Raw genomic sequence first — 15,750 nt, forward strand, 5'->3', positions numbered from 1 at the left:
TCTATCCTTAATATGATAGAGCATATTCCAGTATAAATATTTATGAATTCCCAAGGGCTAGTATTGTCTTGAAAAAGGCCTTACTAAAGGCCGAAATGTGTTGACTCCTTAGCCCGAGTTTCCTACATAAACACCTGGTAAGCCTATTACCCGTTTAGGCTAGCCTGTTTCCCAGATTTGCACCTTTTGTTTCCTTTTTTACACAGGTACCCTAAGGAGATTTTAGATGATTTAGGATATCATCTCTCCCACACCGTAAATTCCCCTTTGGATCCCTGCTTTCTGGATTTTGTTCTTTCTAGGCTTTACTCCCCATCTATGACTTTGTTGCCATACATATGAATTATTACATCTGACCTCCATTTTATATAATTACTTTTTTCACCTTTTTTACACATTTGACTCATTTTTTTTAATTTTTCTTATCAGCATATCTCTATGCTTCGTTTTTCAGTTTATTTGGTCATTGACACCACTAAGTGTACACTTACTTTTGTAATTGGTCATTTTTTTATATATTGTTTATTATTGTCCCCTTTTGTTTTAATATTTATGTTTTAATAAATCTGTTTTAATCTACTTTATATGCACACTTTAGCCACTTTTGCTCCTAGCCCCCCATTTTGTTAATGCTAGGATTACCTAATTTCTTAGTTTACCCGCAATATATATATATATATATATATATATATATATATATATATATATATATATATTTCAAGCAATGGTGTAAGTGCACTCTCACCAACTTTTGCAGCTTGTCAGGGTGCTGTGAGATAGTAGATAAAATGTAGCAAAGAAGCACTCACTGAACGGTTCCAACTGTGACAAAAAGTTTTAATTCAAACGAGTTACATGCTTTCAAGTTACTGTTAAACTAAGGGAGGTCTCTGTACTGTATTGGTTTATGACTAATAAGCAGCGATCCGGTGAGAGTTAGCTAGGTGGGTTATTCCCTTGCTGCTGTATGTAACAGGCATCGCCAGTGACAGGTGGGCGTAACTTGAAAGCATGTAGCTATGACGTATCGGACACGGAGTGTCATATTGTTGCTGATTGGTGCTACTATGATTCCCATAAGTTAGATCACTGCCGATTGGTGGAATTACGATCTCCATGACTAGGGCTATAACGATTGGTTGAATTACGATCCCCTTGTTTCATTGTTGTTTTTCTACTTTGTTTACAAGTTTAAGGTTATTTAGCTGACTTATATGTATGGTTGGACTGAGATTGCTCCCCCCATTCTATTAGCAACACGGGGTCTTATGTTTTAATTACTTTTCACGATTCACTTGATACACTTGATTTGTATTATTGATTATTATTGGTCACTGGGTAAGATATGTTATGTAACCTTGACCATGATTGGTCATACTCGTGGGGAGGGTAGTTTGGTGCCTATTTAAGGCCTGCATTTTCACATTATTAGTTTGTCAGAGGAAGGGACTGTTACTGTCCCGAAACGTCACTCGTTTGAATTAAAACTTTTTGTCACAGTTGGAACCGTTCAGTGAGTGCTTCTTTGCTACATTTTATATATATATATATATATATATATATATATATATATATATATAGAGAGAGAGAGAGAGAGAGAGAGAGAGAGAGAGAGAGAGAGAGAGATTTACACACACATACAGTAAATGGATATTAAAATACTTTTTGGTTGCATCTAACACTTCATACATATGGATGAGCACAACACTAAAATGTTACAAATTGATGTTTGTGTTCAACTTTAATGATTGTAATTGATTAATATAGACAACCCCCCATACACAATCACACACACACCACAATGCTATGTATATTTCTATGAGGTAGGTATGTATGTTTCAATGAGTTGATATGATAGCAACTTTCAAGTACGTTAAAGGGCTTAGTAAAACTGAGGCTGTGGGTATTTTACATAAAATGGAAAATTCAAGAACAAGGGGTCATGAGCTCAAGCTAAAGGGTAGTAGATTCAGGAGTAATTTGAGGAAGCACTTCTTTACAGAAAGAGTGATTGATTTATGGTATAAAATAAAATAATGATAAACACTGTGGGGGATTTGCCTGGGACAAGCATAAGGCTACCCTACGAACTAGATTAGTTTAAACTGTTTTATGTTCTATGTTTCTATAGGCTTACAATAAAATAAAAAAAACACAGAACCTTAAAAAACTTTAATGTTCTTTTAACAAAATTACATGGAGACATATCACAAAGGATATATGAGTCCACTGATATTTAATTTAACCCAAGGGTAACCTATCTATAGAAAACATTTGCAAACCTGTGAACTCTGTTATTAGATTTAATGACATAATCTGTCTCAGCATTCATTCCTAGCATAGGTGAACACATTCCATTACAAATGAAGGGTTTAAACCACAAGGTTATATAATTTTTATACTTAGATAACAAACACTTTTATAATAAAAAAAATAGCAAGACATTTAATTTAAATAAATTTATATTTTAAGAGGAAGATAAATACATATAACTTTATAAATATATTTCCATTAAATGCAAAAAACGTGTGCATTCATTTGAAATTCCACAAATCAATAACATAAAGGCAAGTGCTCTTCTGAGGTACTCAGTCATTTAACTGGCAAAGCAAAGCTGACCCTTTTGAGATCCAGTAATCATTGCTTCTGTTTGACGGCAACAACACAGTAACCACAAAATTAGTAGAGTGACCTGAAAAAGTAAAATGGTCAATAAACATTTGTTAATCTATTTGTAATTATACAAAAGAATAAGTAAAATCGCTAGTGGTAACAATGAAGTATGGAATATAGTATCAGTTACAAATTCTCCTGCTGAAAAAGCATGACTATCTGTCTATCTATCTATCTATCTATCTATCTATCTATCCCTCTATTTATCTATCTACTGTATTATATCCCTCTATCAATCCCTCTATCTATCTATCTATCTATCTATCTATCTATCCCTCTATTTATCTATCTACTGTATTATATCCCTCTATCAATCCCTCTATCTATCTATCTATCTATCTATCTATCTATCTATTTGTCTACCCATCTATAAATCACTCTATCTGTCTGTCTACCCATCTATTTATCCATCTATCTATTAATCATTGCATTGCAAATCATTCATCAACCTTTATAAACAACGGTGTACAATTAAATTATTTTTCTTTTTTGCATCTAAAAAAGAACACTGTGTTATGTATCATAGTTTTTTGTTTTTTTTTAATTAGATCTTCATGTACTGAAAAGTAAACACTTTTTTCATTTGTATTTGGGACATGTCCTGGTCCCCCAATATAGCTGCATGAATAACATTTGAGTGCCTATTTATTAAATCATATTTTCACCTACAATGTAGGCTTGAACCAAGTGTTAAACAGAGTGTTATCGCTGTAATAAAGGACGTATCATCTTGTAGGACTTATACAACTGTCTGTTGTTGGTCTTGTAGTGCTATAAAAATCATTATACCTCCAAGAAATTTACATATTAAAGACGGCAGGTAGTTGTCAATATTTTGTGCTCACTGACATTACTAGCAATTATTTGAAATGTGCTTAGATCTGTTTAACTCTAAACAGCCAATACAGCTGTGATTTAAATCTACCTCGCTTTGCCAAATCAATACACGTCCCACTGAGATGCAGACATCAGTGCAGAAACAAGTTCAATACTTTTTTACATAATAAATACTTCAGCTTTTTTGTATATAACATCTTCCCTTTGAAACTATTTTGACAGCTGAACCAATGATGTATTAAATGTGAATGCTGTAACATATTTATTTTTTTCCCTTTTTTTTGTGTTCTAGAAAAAAAATAATGAATTCATACATCTACATTTGCAGTTATAATCATTTTCATCCAGAACACTGTTTATGTTTGATAAAATGCAATATACAGTAATTCTGGTTTATTCTGTCTATCCGTCTATGTAGACTGGCTTGCAATTGCTACAAATAGATTGTAACATCTTAAAATACTAGAAAAAACAATGGCACTACTTGTTTAATTTTTCGAACTCTTTACCTCTTCAATAAATCCTCATAATTTCAGATTAAAATATTTAGAGTAACGGTGCTGTGTATTAAAATTTTAACAAAGGATATAGAGGGTTAAAGACCCTCTTAATGAATACACCTATAGCAGTCACGAGTTCACTCCGAAATTGTAGTATCTTACCTGTTGTGGACAGTGTACCTGCCCTAGCTCCTGTTTTATAGAGTGGCGCTTGATATAATTTTGAGCATGGACTGTAATTCTGGCGAGGTTCAAAGTGAACAACAGGTAGCATGGAATTCATTTGTCTTGGCAATGCATCCTCTATAACCATGTTTTTATCATCCCAACGACTTGCATCCATAAACATCCCGTGCACCAGTACACCATCTTCTGGGGATGGTAGCTATATAAATAGATGAAACAGGTCAATAGCAATTAAATTATTGTCAGACATATCATTTGTAAGGCTGACGTAAGTAAATCTTTCAAAGTGAACTTTTTTTTTCCTTTTCCAAACAGCATCATACTCCAAATAAGTGCACCAAAATTCTGTTGAAACTTGACAAATCATTTTCACTTGTTACTCACATCTGTGAACTAGGAGATTAGAGAGACAGTAGCTCAAAGAGAAGTTCTGTTGGCATTATCAAAAATAAAAGTAAAAAAGTCTTTTGGTCCTGCACATATGGATGTAGCTTATCGTGATTTTAGCAAAACATGTGCCAATGATCCACACAAGAAACTAATTCATAAACTGGATTATCGTGGTCTAGACTCAAAACATTTTAAGTGGGCAGAATGTTGGGTTTAGAATGGATGGTACAATGTTAATAAACTGAGTGCATTCAGCAGAGGGGCAGTTACTAATGGTGTCCCTCAGGTGTCAGTTCTGGGGCCTGTTTTGTTTCAGTTATATCAGTTGAAATCAGGGGAAAATTGTGTCTGTTTGCCAATGGAAAAAAAATTGTTGCTGCTGGGATTTATTTCAACATTAGAAAGAATAAAAATATGCGCTTAGGAACAAAAATCCAAAGTTTAATTAAAGACTCAATGACACTGACTATTACAAAAGAGAAACGGGAGTTATTATTTATTAATATTAATTATTTATTATTTGGCTGATTTGAAATTTGATAAACAAAGCAGTGTAGCTGGTAGAATGCTTGGTTGTTTAGAAAGAGGTACTAGAAGCTAAAAATGTTAGCTTCTTATACCACTTTAGAGATCGCTAGTTATCTTGAGTACTGTGTACAGTTCTGGAGGACATATCTCCAGAAGAGGGAAAGGTGATATTTTAGAAACCTTCAAGTATCTTAAGGGACTTAATAAATCTTAAGCAGAAATTATTTTCACCAAAAAACAGCACACTAGAACAAGAGGTCATGTTCTCATGTTGAAGGGTAGAAGGTTCTTGAGTATTTTGCGGAAATACTTTTTTACACAAAGGGTGGTTATATCATGGGGGTCAATTTACCAAATGTCGGGCGGATATGATTCGCTATAGCAAACCATTTCCGCCCAACATCGCTAAATGACGACAGCATACTCTGTCGGCATTTAACATTACACAAGCATTTCTTGTGAAATGCTTGTGCAATGCCGCCCCCTGCACATTTGTGGCCAATTGGCCTCTTGCAGGGGGTGTCAATCATCCCGATCATATCTGATTGGGATGACTGCATTCCGCCACCTAAAAGATGACGGACCAGTTAAGAAGCAGCGTTCTTACCACTGCTGCTTCTTAACTGCCGGAAACTATGGGCGGATAAAGCAGCATCCGCTGCTTATTAAATTTGCCCCATGGAATAAAATCCCATTAGAGATAGTAAAGGACAAACACTGTGTCTGCCTTACAAACTAATTAAGATTAAACTTTATAGGAAATATGGGCAGACTTGGTGAGCTTATGATTCTTATCTGCCATAAAAATATGTGCATCAATGCTAATATGATTGGGGCAGATATAGATGAATTATTGCACTGATCAAGCAATTACAGAGTAAAATATGTCAGAGTCCGGTAAAATAAATAATGAAAGTAAATTGGAAAGCTGTATTAATATTTATAATCAAGTATTTTTATTTTAAAGTATACTTTATATACTTTAATGTGTCTTTAAAGTAGGTATATGAACAAACATTAACCAAAAACACAGTTGTCCAGAGAGAAGGACAAGAGGGAACAAATGCCTCGCATCTAGAATTTTGCTCTTTATAAACAAGCACATGTATCTACTTGGGTCTTGTAATATCAGTGAGCCACCATTTTTAAAATGATAAGCAGCTCATATTTACAAAAAGCAACTGTCCTGCTGCACATGATGCTACTGATATTTTACCCCTCCCCAGAAAAATGTATCAAAACGCCCATGATTGAGGTATTTAACAACACTATGAACTACTAATGGATCTTCTACCTTTAAAATTGGCTGTGCACAATATCTACCTTCAAACATACAGTAACTTTTAAAAATTTAAAACAATAAAACCAGAAGAAATTGCAGCTCCTAGGGAAATGTGCTAAATACAATCTAAAATTAACTTGTTATTTTTTTTAATAAACTATGCATTATATAAACAATTGTCTAGCATTGATTCCAAATCAGGAATGTTTGTAGCAACTGAAAAAAGCATTTCAATATGTGGCTTAATGAAAAGTGACATGTGACAGCAGGTATGACAGACTGCCCATATTGAGTTAAATTTCTTATGGATAAGCATTAGCTGCCAATGATATAACTGGGAATGAACATCAGATCAGGTGCATTAACCTGTAACAGATCTTATTGAACAGATGAGGTGGACAGGAAACAAAATATATAAAGGGATACTGAGCGTACAGAATTGTGCTGTGTGATTGAGCATAATACTGTGCACGGATAATGGGTTTTTCACAGCTCATGTGTTAATCACAATAAAGCTGAATAATATTGCATTCTGACAAAGCTTTTTTCTGAAATCTGTTACCAAAATTGCATTCAATAGAGGATGATAACCACCACCTGTTTCATCATTTAGAGCTCATTACTTCTGCACATTTTCCACTAATAATTATAAAAATTGTGTAAGATATTTATGTAATCTGACTGATTTTGTTTCACATTATAAAAACGTACCTGTATATCCATTGGCAACTCTTCTCCAAACTGTACTGATTTCAGTGCTTCAATCACTGATGCTTGATCACGATAATAAGGCAGAACATTATAGTGGAAGCTAAGTTCATCTATAGGCAAGTTGTACTTCCGAGCATGGTTCTGAAGGGCTCCTAGGAAACAATATAAACATTTTTTTCATGAAAGGAATCTGTATTTAATTATATATAAAGTTATTAAGACTAATCACAATATATATAATATATATATAAACAAGTGACAAGTTCCAATTTCCATTTAATATTTTGCAACAACCAGGGTGCTCAAAGAAAAATGATGAGTACAAAAAAATAAATACTGTCACTCACTGGGACCTTTAGTAGTTAAACCTTTGTTGTACAACATTAACCAGGTTTTGCATTTGATAAAGGTGTCAATGAACATCGAAACATAAAAGTTACATTTTATTTTGAATACTAAAGGTCGCAGGGAATACTCGTTGAGGGTGTATAATTCTGGGTTTTGGAATTCCGCATACAGTACAATAAGCATATTGTGAGCTCCATTTATTTAAACCTCGAGTTAACCTCTTGACACCAAAGACCCAGATTGGTTTGTCTGGGATTACTGACAAGCCCTGCTCTCATGGGTCTGCACAGGAGATTGCACGTCAGCCTGGGAACCTTGTCCTCCCACAGTAAAATAAATGGGTATATTTCCCACCTCTAGGAGGAGGCCAAGAACCCACACAATAGCTTTAATCCTTCCCATCTCCCATCTTTCCTCAGTTTAATGTATACAGAGAAAAGGAAACAGGTAGGAAAGACAAAGCAGGGGTGCAAATTCAAACTGTCACCCAAAGATATTAAACAGACGGGGCCCATGGACTCTCATTAACCTGAAAAAAAAAATTCTCAGGTAATCATAAATTTTGTTTTCTTTCATATGATGATGAGAGTCCATAGGAATCCATAACGTGTGATTTAATACCCAAGCTGAGAGCCCATGCTAAGTAAAGGGAGGGACAAACTAAGGCAGTTCCTAATTGCCGGACACTGTGGGCTGAAGGACTTTCCTGGCAAAAAACAATGTCATAGAAGAAAAAATTGTAAATTGGGGAAAGTATGTAGAGAAGACCTAGTTGCAGTTGTGCAAATCTTCCTCAAAGATGCATTCTTTTGAAAACCCAAGAAGTAGAAAATGATCTGTTGGAATGAGCTGTAATACACTTATGGGGAGAAATGCCTGCCACCAAGAAAGCTTTGAGAAGTACCTTTCATAAATTCTTCTAGCTGATATCTATGCAGAGCACAGGAGCAGAAGGAGGGCCTTGCAGAACTGAAATAGCTGCATTCAAATTCCAAGGAGAAGAGATAGGCCTTACAACTGGCCTAATTCTCAACAACTCCAGGACAAAATATAAACATCCGGAATTTAGGCTAACTCTTTGTGGAGAGAATAGATAAAACCTAAAATTTGTCTATTAAAGAGCTAGCAGACAAACCTTTTTTAAGACCATCTTGAAGAAACTGAAGAATTCTAGGAATTAAAAAGGAAAACCAAGAAAACCCTCGGGAAGAACACCAAGCGAAGAAAAAACTTCCAAATTCTGAGATAAACCTTAGGGTTACAAATTTCCTAGTTTGAAACCGAGAGACAGGAACAGAGTCTGACAAACCTCTATGTGTCAGGATTGGCACAATGCCATTAAACTTAGAGATTTGAGATCTGGGTGGAAAAAAAGGGTTTGAGACAAGAAGACTTGTCGCAAAGGGGGAGTGAAGGAGACATCTAAACCAAAACCGCATATCCTGTACTGAGAGGCCAAGCTGGAGTTATCAGATTACTGATTCAGACTCCTGATTGATTCGGCAATAATACCTGGAACAGAAAGGCTAGACAAAGTTCACTTGTTACTTGTATTGTAGGTTGGTTTGTGTTTTTCCAGGAAAAAGAGTTGGAAATGCCCTATGAAAAGCCCTTCTATGGGCTATAGTTTAGTTTTTTTTTATTTTGAGATTATTTTTTTTTAAAGGGGGCTTTAGTTTTAGAATAGGCATAACTGTGTGGAAGGGCATTGGTAGTATTGTTTTTTATTTTTTGTAATGTTAGTTTTTTTTTACTTTCTGTAATTTTGTGTTTATTATTTTTTATAACTTAGAGTTCTTTAGATTAGAGGTGGGGTGTTAGGAGTTAGGTAGTTAAAGGGACAGTCTACCATAGAATTGTTATTGTTTTAAAAGATAGATAATCCCTTTATTACCCATTCCCCAGATTTGCATAACCAACACAGTTATATTAATATACTTTCTACCTCTGTGATTACCTTGTATCTAGAAACCTTCTTCCAGCCCCCTGATCACATGACTGCGACTGTTTATTATCTATTGTCTTAAATGTATCATTGTTTTGTGCTAAATCTTAAATAACCCCCTGTGCCTGAACCCAGTGTTATGTATATGGCCCACGTGTACTTTCTGTCTCTTTGTGTTGAAAATAGATTTAAAAAGCATGTGATAAGAGGCAGCCCTCAAAGGCTTAGAAATTAGCATATGAGTCTACCTATTTTTAGTTTAAACTTAGAATACCAAGAGAAAAAAGAAAATTTGATGATAAAAATAAATTGGAAAGTTGATTAAAATTAAAAGTCCTATCTGAATAATGAAAGTTTAATTTATACTAGACTGTCCCTTTAAATAGTGTAGTGGTAGTTTGCGTTGGTGGGTTGTGGTAGTGTAGGGGTTAATTGGTTAGGGGCTTATTGCGTTGGTGGGTTGTGTCAGTTTAGGGGTTAATAAGTTAGGTCTTTAGGTGTCAAATTGATATGCATTGTCATGTATAATGCATATTATTTAAGTATTCTATATAATTTAATATGTAATTATTTTGCAAGGCCGACAATGCCAGAAAGGAAGTTTCTCGTTGGTCTGTCAATGCTTTGACTATTGGGTCCTATGACTTCCAGTTTCCTCCCTTTTTCTTTCAGTGAGTTCTGTCCCTGTGAAGTCTGCACTAAAATATCTTTCCAAACTAGAGAATGTATGATTATCTTGCCCATAGAACGTAATGAAGCTCTCTGGGCAACTGAAGCTGACAGTTTTTCAATTTTAATTTAAATAGAAAAAATGCAAAGTGGAATGTAATTTGTAAAACATATGCTTAAACATACAAAGTGTGAGACTAAACACACTGCTGAATACAAAATAAATACAGAATAGAAAGTGCAAAGTTTAAATTTAATAAAAGTTAATCCTTACTGTGTGCACACCCCCCCGTACGCGAGATGGGGGATTGGGTAATCTCGTTCAGCTCATTGAACACTGCGGCTAGATTAGTCATAGTTGCTACACACGGACCGACTTTGGATTGTCCATTTTGGATGCCCGTGATTCCTGCGCCCAGCATTCTGGCTGGACTTGTGTATATATATATATATATATATAATTCCAATTCTAGATTGTGATTCTAGTGTTAGTTTAGCCACGACCACTGCCACACTGCCACAGACCTTGGACGCAACCCACCATTGACTACTAATTGTAAAATCCTAAGCATAATGTTGGGTTGACGAACGGCGGCAATCTTGGTTGCCCATACCATTATTATATTCCCATCATCTAAGGATATCTGAGGTTCTGGTCTTAAGTTATAGCCTAATGATGCTGGTATATCTCTTTACATTATAACTATGTATACTTTTTCTTAACTGTTTGTAATATGTTGTTAATCTATGCATATATGGAAAACTGAGTTTCGTTTATGTATTAGGTTGTCACTAGTGAAACGCTACATGTGAGAAATCTGTTCTGCAATCTGTATCTGCAATCTGTATCTAGATTATCTTTAGTTCTCAACCTAATCTTTTCAAAGGTGTGAACTTCATTAAGGTTGAAATGTACACTCTTTATTTTCTTTTAACTTTATGTAATTCTTCCTTGTTGAATGTCACTCTGATTATGTGGCAAGTTTGGTTCTGCTTTGTATTATTTTTAACCTCAATAAAAAATTTAAAACAAACAAAAAAAAAAGTTAATCTGAAGTGTAAAGTAATATAAAATACAAAGCACAATGTGTAAATGCAGCAGAACTCTGATGTCATGCATAGCTATATTCCACTGGGCTTGCATCTCCTTTACATACAGAAATGCAGGGAACGCTCCTTGGAGAAGTAAAGCAAAATCTGCCTTTTGAAAATTTCACTAAGGATCTCGCAGTGATGGAGGATCATTTTAGATCATCTCACCTGAGTAGAGAGGTTTTCGAACATCAGCCCAGAGTGATAAATTTATTTTTTCTTTATTTTTAATTTTTAAATGTAATACAAAAGACAAAAGCAAGGTTAACATTGGAAAGTATAACCTTGTTATTTGCGTGTGTCCCCTTTTTAAAAAAAAATATGTGGACATGTGGAATATTCAAGTAATGCAAGTAAAAATATATATATATATATATATTGCTTGGAGTGTCAAATCATTAATAATGTATATAAAACTTAACTGTGATACATAAGGTATTTCATATTGCTATATGGTCACAGTTAAGTTTTATATACATTCTTAATGATTTGACACTCCAAGCAATATATATATGGAGGACAGTAATTAATTTTTGCTGTGCCCTACATCAGTGTTTATCACAACAAGTCAATCAAGTCTTCATAGCCGTAAGCACAGGGTGCGCCAGGTGTACCTGGGCACACCCTAATCCCCCCTGGTGTTCTGTCGATTTCTGCTATCTGTTGAATTTTGCTGTACCGCATGTGTGGAATACGGTGACGTATATGTGCGCTCATGCACACTGAGAGGGGAAGCAAAATTTGATGGGTGGATAGCAAATCTTGGTGTTTTGTCTGCTCATGCACGCCGCGTGCACCCTCCATATGTGAATAAAATTAACTAAACTGTTTCTCCAACAGTAATATGCACCTCGCAGCAGATATCGACGCTTTATCAGCTCATGCGTGTTGTGCGCGCCCTCAATATGTAAATAAAATTAACTAAACAGTTTCTACAACAGTAATATGCAGCTCCACATGTCATCACAACTAAAGTTTACTCCTAAATTCATTAACTGTACATATAATGAATTTAGGAGTAAAATTTAATTGTGATGACATATGGAGCTGCAAATGACTGTTGGAGAAACAGTTTAGTTAATTCTATTTACATATGGAGGGCACGCACATCATGCATGTGCAGACAGAGACTTGATATTTGCTATCTACCATCGAATTTTGCTACCACTCTCAGTGTGCATGATCGCACACATATGTCACCGCATTCCATACATGCTTTACAACATATGTGGAATGCAGTGACGTAAGTGCACGCATGCACACTGAGAGGGTAGCAAATTTTGACGGGTAGCAAAAATTCACAGAACACTGGCACTCTGTGGGCCGGTGTTCTAAAGTTAGTTGTCTACCGCATAGGAATGTGATTACCGCGTCACTTCCGGTGACTTTAATCAGCTGCTGGAGGTTTGTGGCACTCACTGCTCATGCGCTAGAGGCCCAACCTCCTACAAACAGCTGTTTAAGGCAGAATAGCTGACAACTTACTTGAGAACATCGGTGTTGTAAAGTAAGTTGTGTACCACGTAGGAATTGGCGCCTGATCGTTCTGTCCTTCTTTTCATAACATAGATATTATTTTGCAATACTTTTGAAATAGTTTTTACTTGCTGTATTTATTTCTTTTTTTGCCGTTCTATACCTTTATAGCAATATCGCAAATTAGTCAACGCTGTACTGTGCTGTATTTTTGTGTTTTCTGAATGATCATTTCCTAAAGCCTCCAATATAATCCTCAGTCGTTTTTACCTCGTTATGAATTATCTTCTTGCTTCCACCAATGTCTAATGGAGGCTTTAGGAAATGATCATTCAGAAAACACAAAAATACAGCACGGTACAGCGTTTACTAATTTGAGATATTGCTATAAAGGTATAGAACGGCGAAAAAGGAACTAAATACAGCAAGTAAAAACTATTTCAAAATGATTGCAAAATAAAATCTGTGTTATGGAGAGGACAGAGAGCGATCGGGCGGTAATTCCTACGCGGTAGACAACTTACTTTAGAACACCGGTGTTCTAAAGTAAGTTGTCAGCTATTCTGCCTTAAACAGCTGTTTGTAGGAGGTTGGGCCTCCAGTGAGCGCTGTTTATTGTGCCTTAAACATGCGCAGAGAGCGCCACAACCCTCCAGCAGCTGACTACACGTCACCGGAAGTGACGCGGTAGTGAAATTCCAATGGTAGACATATTAATTTAAGACACCGGCAGTAAAAACAGAAAGATCTCCCTATGAAACGGATGGTACAATGATAGTGTAACAAAAAGTACACAAGGAATCTAGACATGTGAGGGACATAGTGACAGAATGTTTGAGCTCTGGGAATTGGGCACAACCAGGATGTAGGACACTGTGTGACGGTGCGTGTCACTCAGGCTACTTACCATAACTTTCCTCCTGCTTTAACCGTGGCACAGTTTTTATGGAGGACACAGGGGAACAATACAGGGACACAGTCAGGAAAAAAGGGCATACAGGGGGAAGGGACAAGGAGGGCACAAGGGGAATAACAATACAGGGGTAGGGGGGCGCAGATAAGAGGGCACGCTGTCTGGCAAGTGTACTGACTTGTGACTGGATCCCCAGTAGTGTATAAATACAGCCTTTTATTTTAGCAGACAGCATCAATAATGTAAATAACACGATTGTTGCTTGATGCTAAAGTAAAATGTTTTATTTATGCTTATGTAGGTGCATATTATGCGCTGAGCTGTTTAGTGTGTGCAGGAACATCACATTGATGTCAAGAGCAGCGTACAATATGCCCCCCACCCACTTCCCACAGCAAGAGTGGTAAGAGGAGCAGTTAAGAGAATGGGTTCCGTGTCAGGACTCTCTCTAGATGGATGGGTGGAACTGTGCCTGCAATGTCTGCAGCAGAAAAACACTTGGGGAGCCATGAGACGACGGCAGTGGCAGGTGCTTAGGAGTGCCTGGTCTGGTGTGGTGATATATATATATTTCTTGAATAAAGTTATCAAACTAAATAAAAAAATATTTATTATTGTTTATATATAAAATTTTAAAAAAATGAATTAGTTTGCTAGTTTGAATTAGCTGGTGGGAGCTTATACTTATGTTTTGTTTGTGTGGGGTTAAGTGCCCCTATGTTGCTCAATATATTTATCTTTGTCTCTTTAGATATACTATGTTGGCCCCCTCGTGTGTTCTTGTTTGCTGCTTTTGCAATATATTATAGATGCATTTGAGAAATACATTTTTAAAGTTATTGTTGCTCCCTCTTCCCGTCCCTCCCTCCCTCCCCGTCCCTCCCTCCCTCCCTTTCCATTCCTCCCTCCCTCTCCCTCCCCCCTCTCTCTCTCTTTCCCTCTCTCTTTCTCCCTTCCTCTCTCTCCCTTCCTTACTCTCCCCTCTCTTCCTTCCTCTACCTCTCTTTCTCCCTCTCCCCCTCTCTTCCTCCCTTCATCTTTCCTTTCCTTCCTCTCCCTCACTCTTTCTCTCTCCCTCTCTCCCTCCCATCCTCTCTTTATCCCATCGTCTCCCTCCCTCTGTCCCTTTCCTTTCATCTATCCCTCCCTCTCTCTTTCCCTCCCTCTCTCCCTTCCTCATTCTCCATGAATTCACCCCTCCCTATCCCTCTCTCCCACTCCCTCTCTCTCGCCGCCCCTCTTTCTCGCCATGCTTGCATTCATGTAATTGAGGCTTGTCTTAACGGGGGGCCCCATAAATCTAGTTTACAGGGAGGTGTGAAAAAAAAATGTTCAGCTCCTGATGTGTGTGTGTGTGTTTATATATATATATATATATATATTTATATAAATATATGTGTGTGTGTTTGTTCTTTTGGGTGCACACCCTAATGCAATAGGCTTTGCACGCCTATGCAAGTCTTCCTAAATGTTAAAAAGATAATTCAGAGTGTTTCAATAATGTATACAGATTCCCATGTGTTAAGGTAAGGAAATCCTTCAAATCTGGCCTGTTAGAGACACATGAGGTTCGGAAGCTAAGATGCAATGCTGTACATAAAATAAAACTATCTTGTTCAAGCTTAAAGGGATATGAAACACAAATATTCTAAAAAACTTTGCAATGTATTATAAAATTTGCTTTGTTCCCATGATATTTTGCTTTGAAGAGATACCTAGGTAGGCCTCTGGAGCCCTACATGGCAGAAAATAGAGCTGCCATCTAGTGCTCTTGCAAATGGATAACATTCTTGCACAACTGCAGCTATATAGTGCTCCAAAAATGTGCCGGCTCCTAAGCTTATGTCCCTGTTTTTCAACAAAGGATAACAAGAGAACAAAAAAATGATAATAGAAGTAAATTAGAAAGTTGTTTAAAATCACATTCTCTATCTGAATCATGAAATAAAAAAAAATGTGAGTTTCATATCCCTTTAAGCATTACACATACTTTTGAGACATTTACCTGTGAGAAATCCTTGGGGGAAAAAGAAACCAGAGATCCAGAATGACTTTGGTAGGCCTCTGCGAATCCAAGCCTAAAATATTAAATGCAAAAATAAATATTTTTTTTTAAAGAAAATTGTTTATATGTCATTAAGATGACTTATTATCAATTTTATAATGATTCCTAATATATAAACAAATTGCTCTGCATATT

At 36.2% G+C, this 15,750-nt stretch overlaps 1 protein-coding gene across 1 annotated transcript in view; it reads right to left on the minus strand.

Moving 5' to 3' along the window:
- Positions 1-2,444: 2,444 nt before the first annotated feature.
- LOC128644608 (dynein axonemal heavy chain 6-like) overlaps positions 2,445-15,750 on the minus strand; it is a gene marked incomplete at its 5' end in the record, with an annotated part of 93,388 nt that continues 80,082 nt past the window's right edge. Inside the window, 4 exon segments of the mRNA XM_053697153.1 lie at positions 2,445-2,692; positions 4,173-4,395; positions 7,108-7,259; positions 15,556-15,628. Of these exon segments, the coding sequence (XP_053553128.1) occupies positions 2,589-2,692; positions 4,173-4,395; positions 7,108-7,259; positions 15,556-15,628 (552 nt within the window).

This window comes from Bombina bombina, unplaced genomic scaffold (assembly GCF_027579735.1).
Source record: "Bombina bombina isolate aBomBom1 unplaced genomic scaffold, aBomBom1.pri scaffold_799, whole genome shotgun sequence".
Lineage (NCBI taxonomy): Eukaryota > Metazoa > Chordata > Amphibia > Anura > Bombinatoridae > Bombina > Bombina bombina.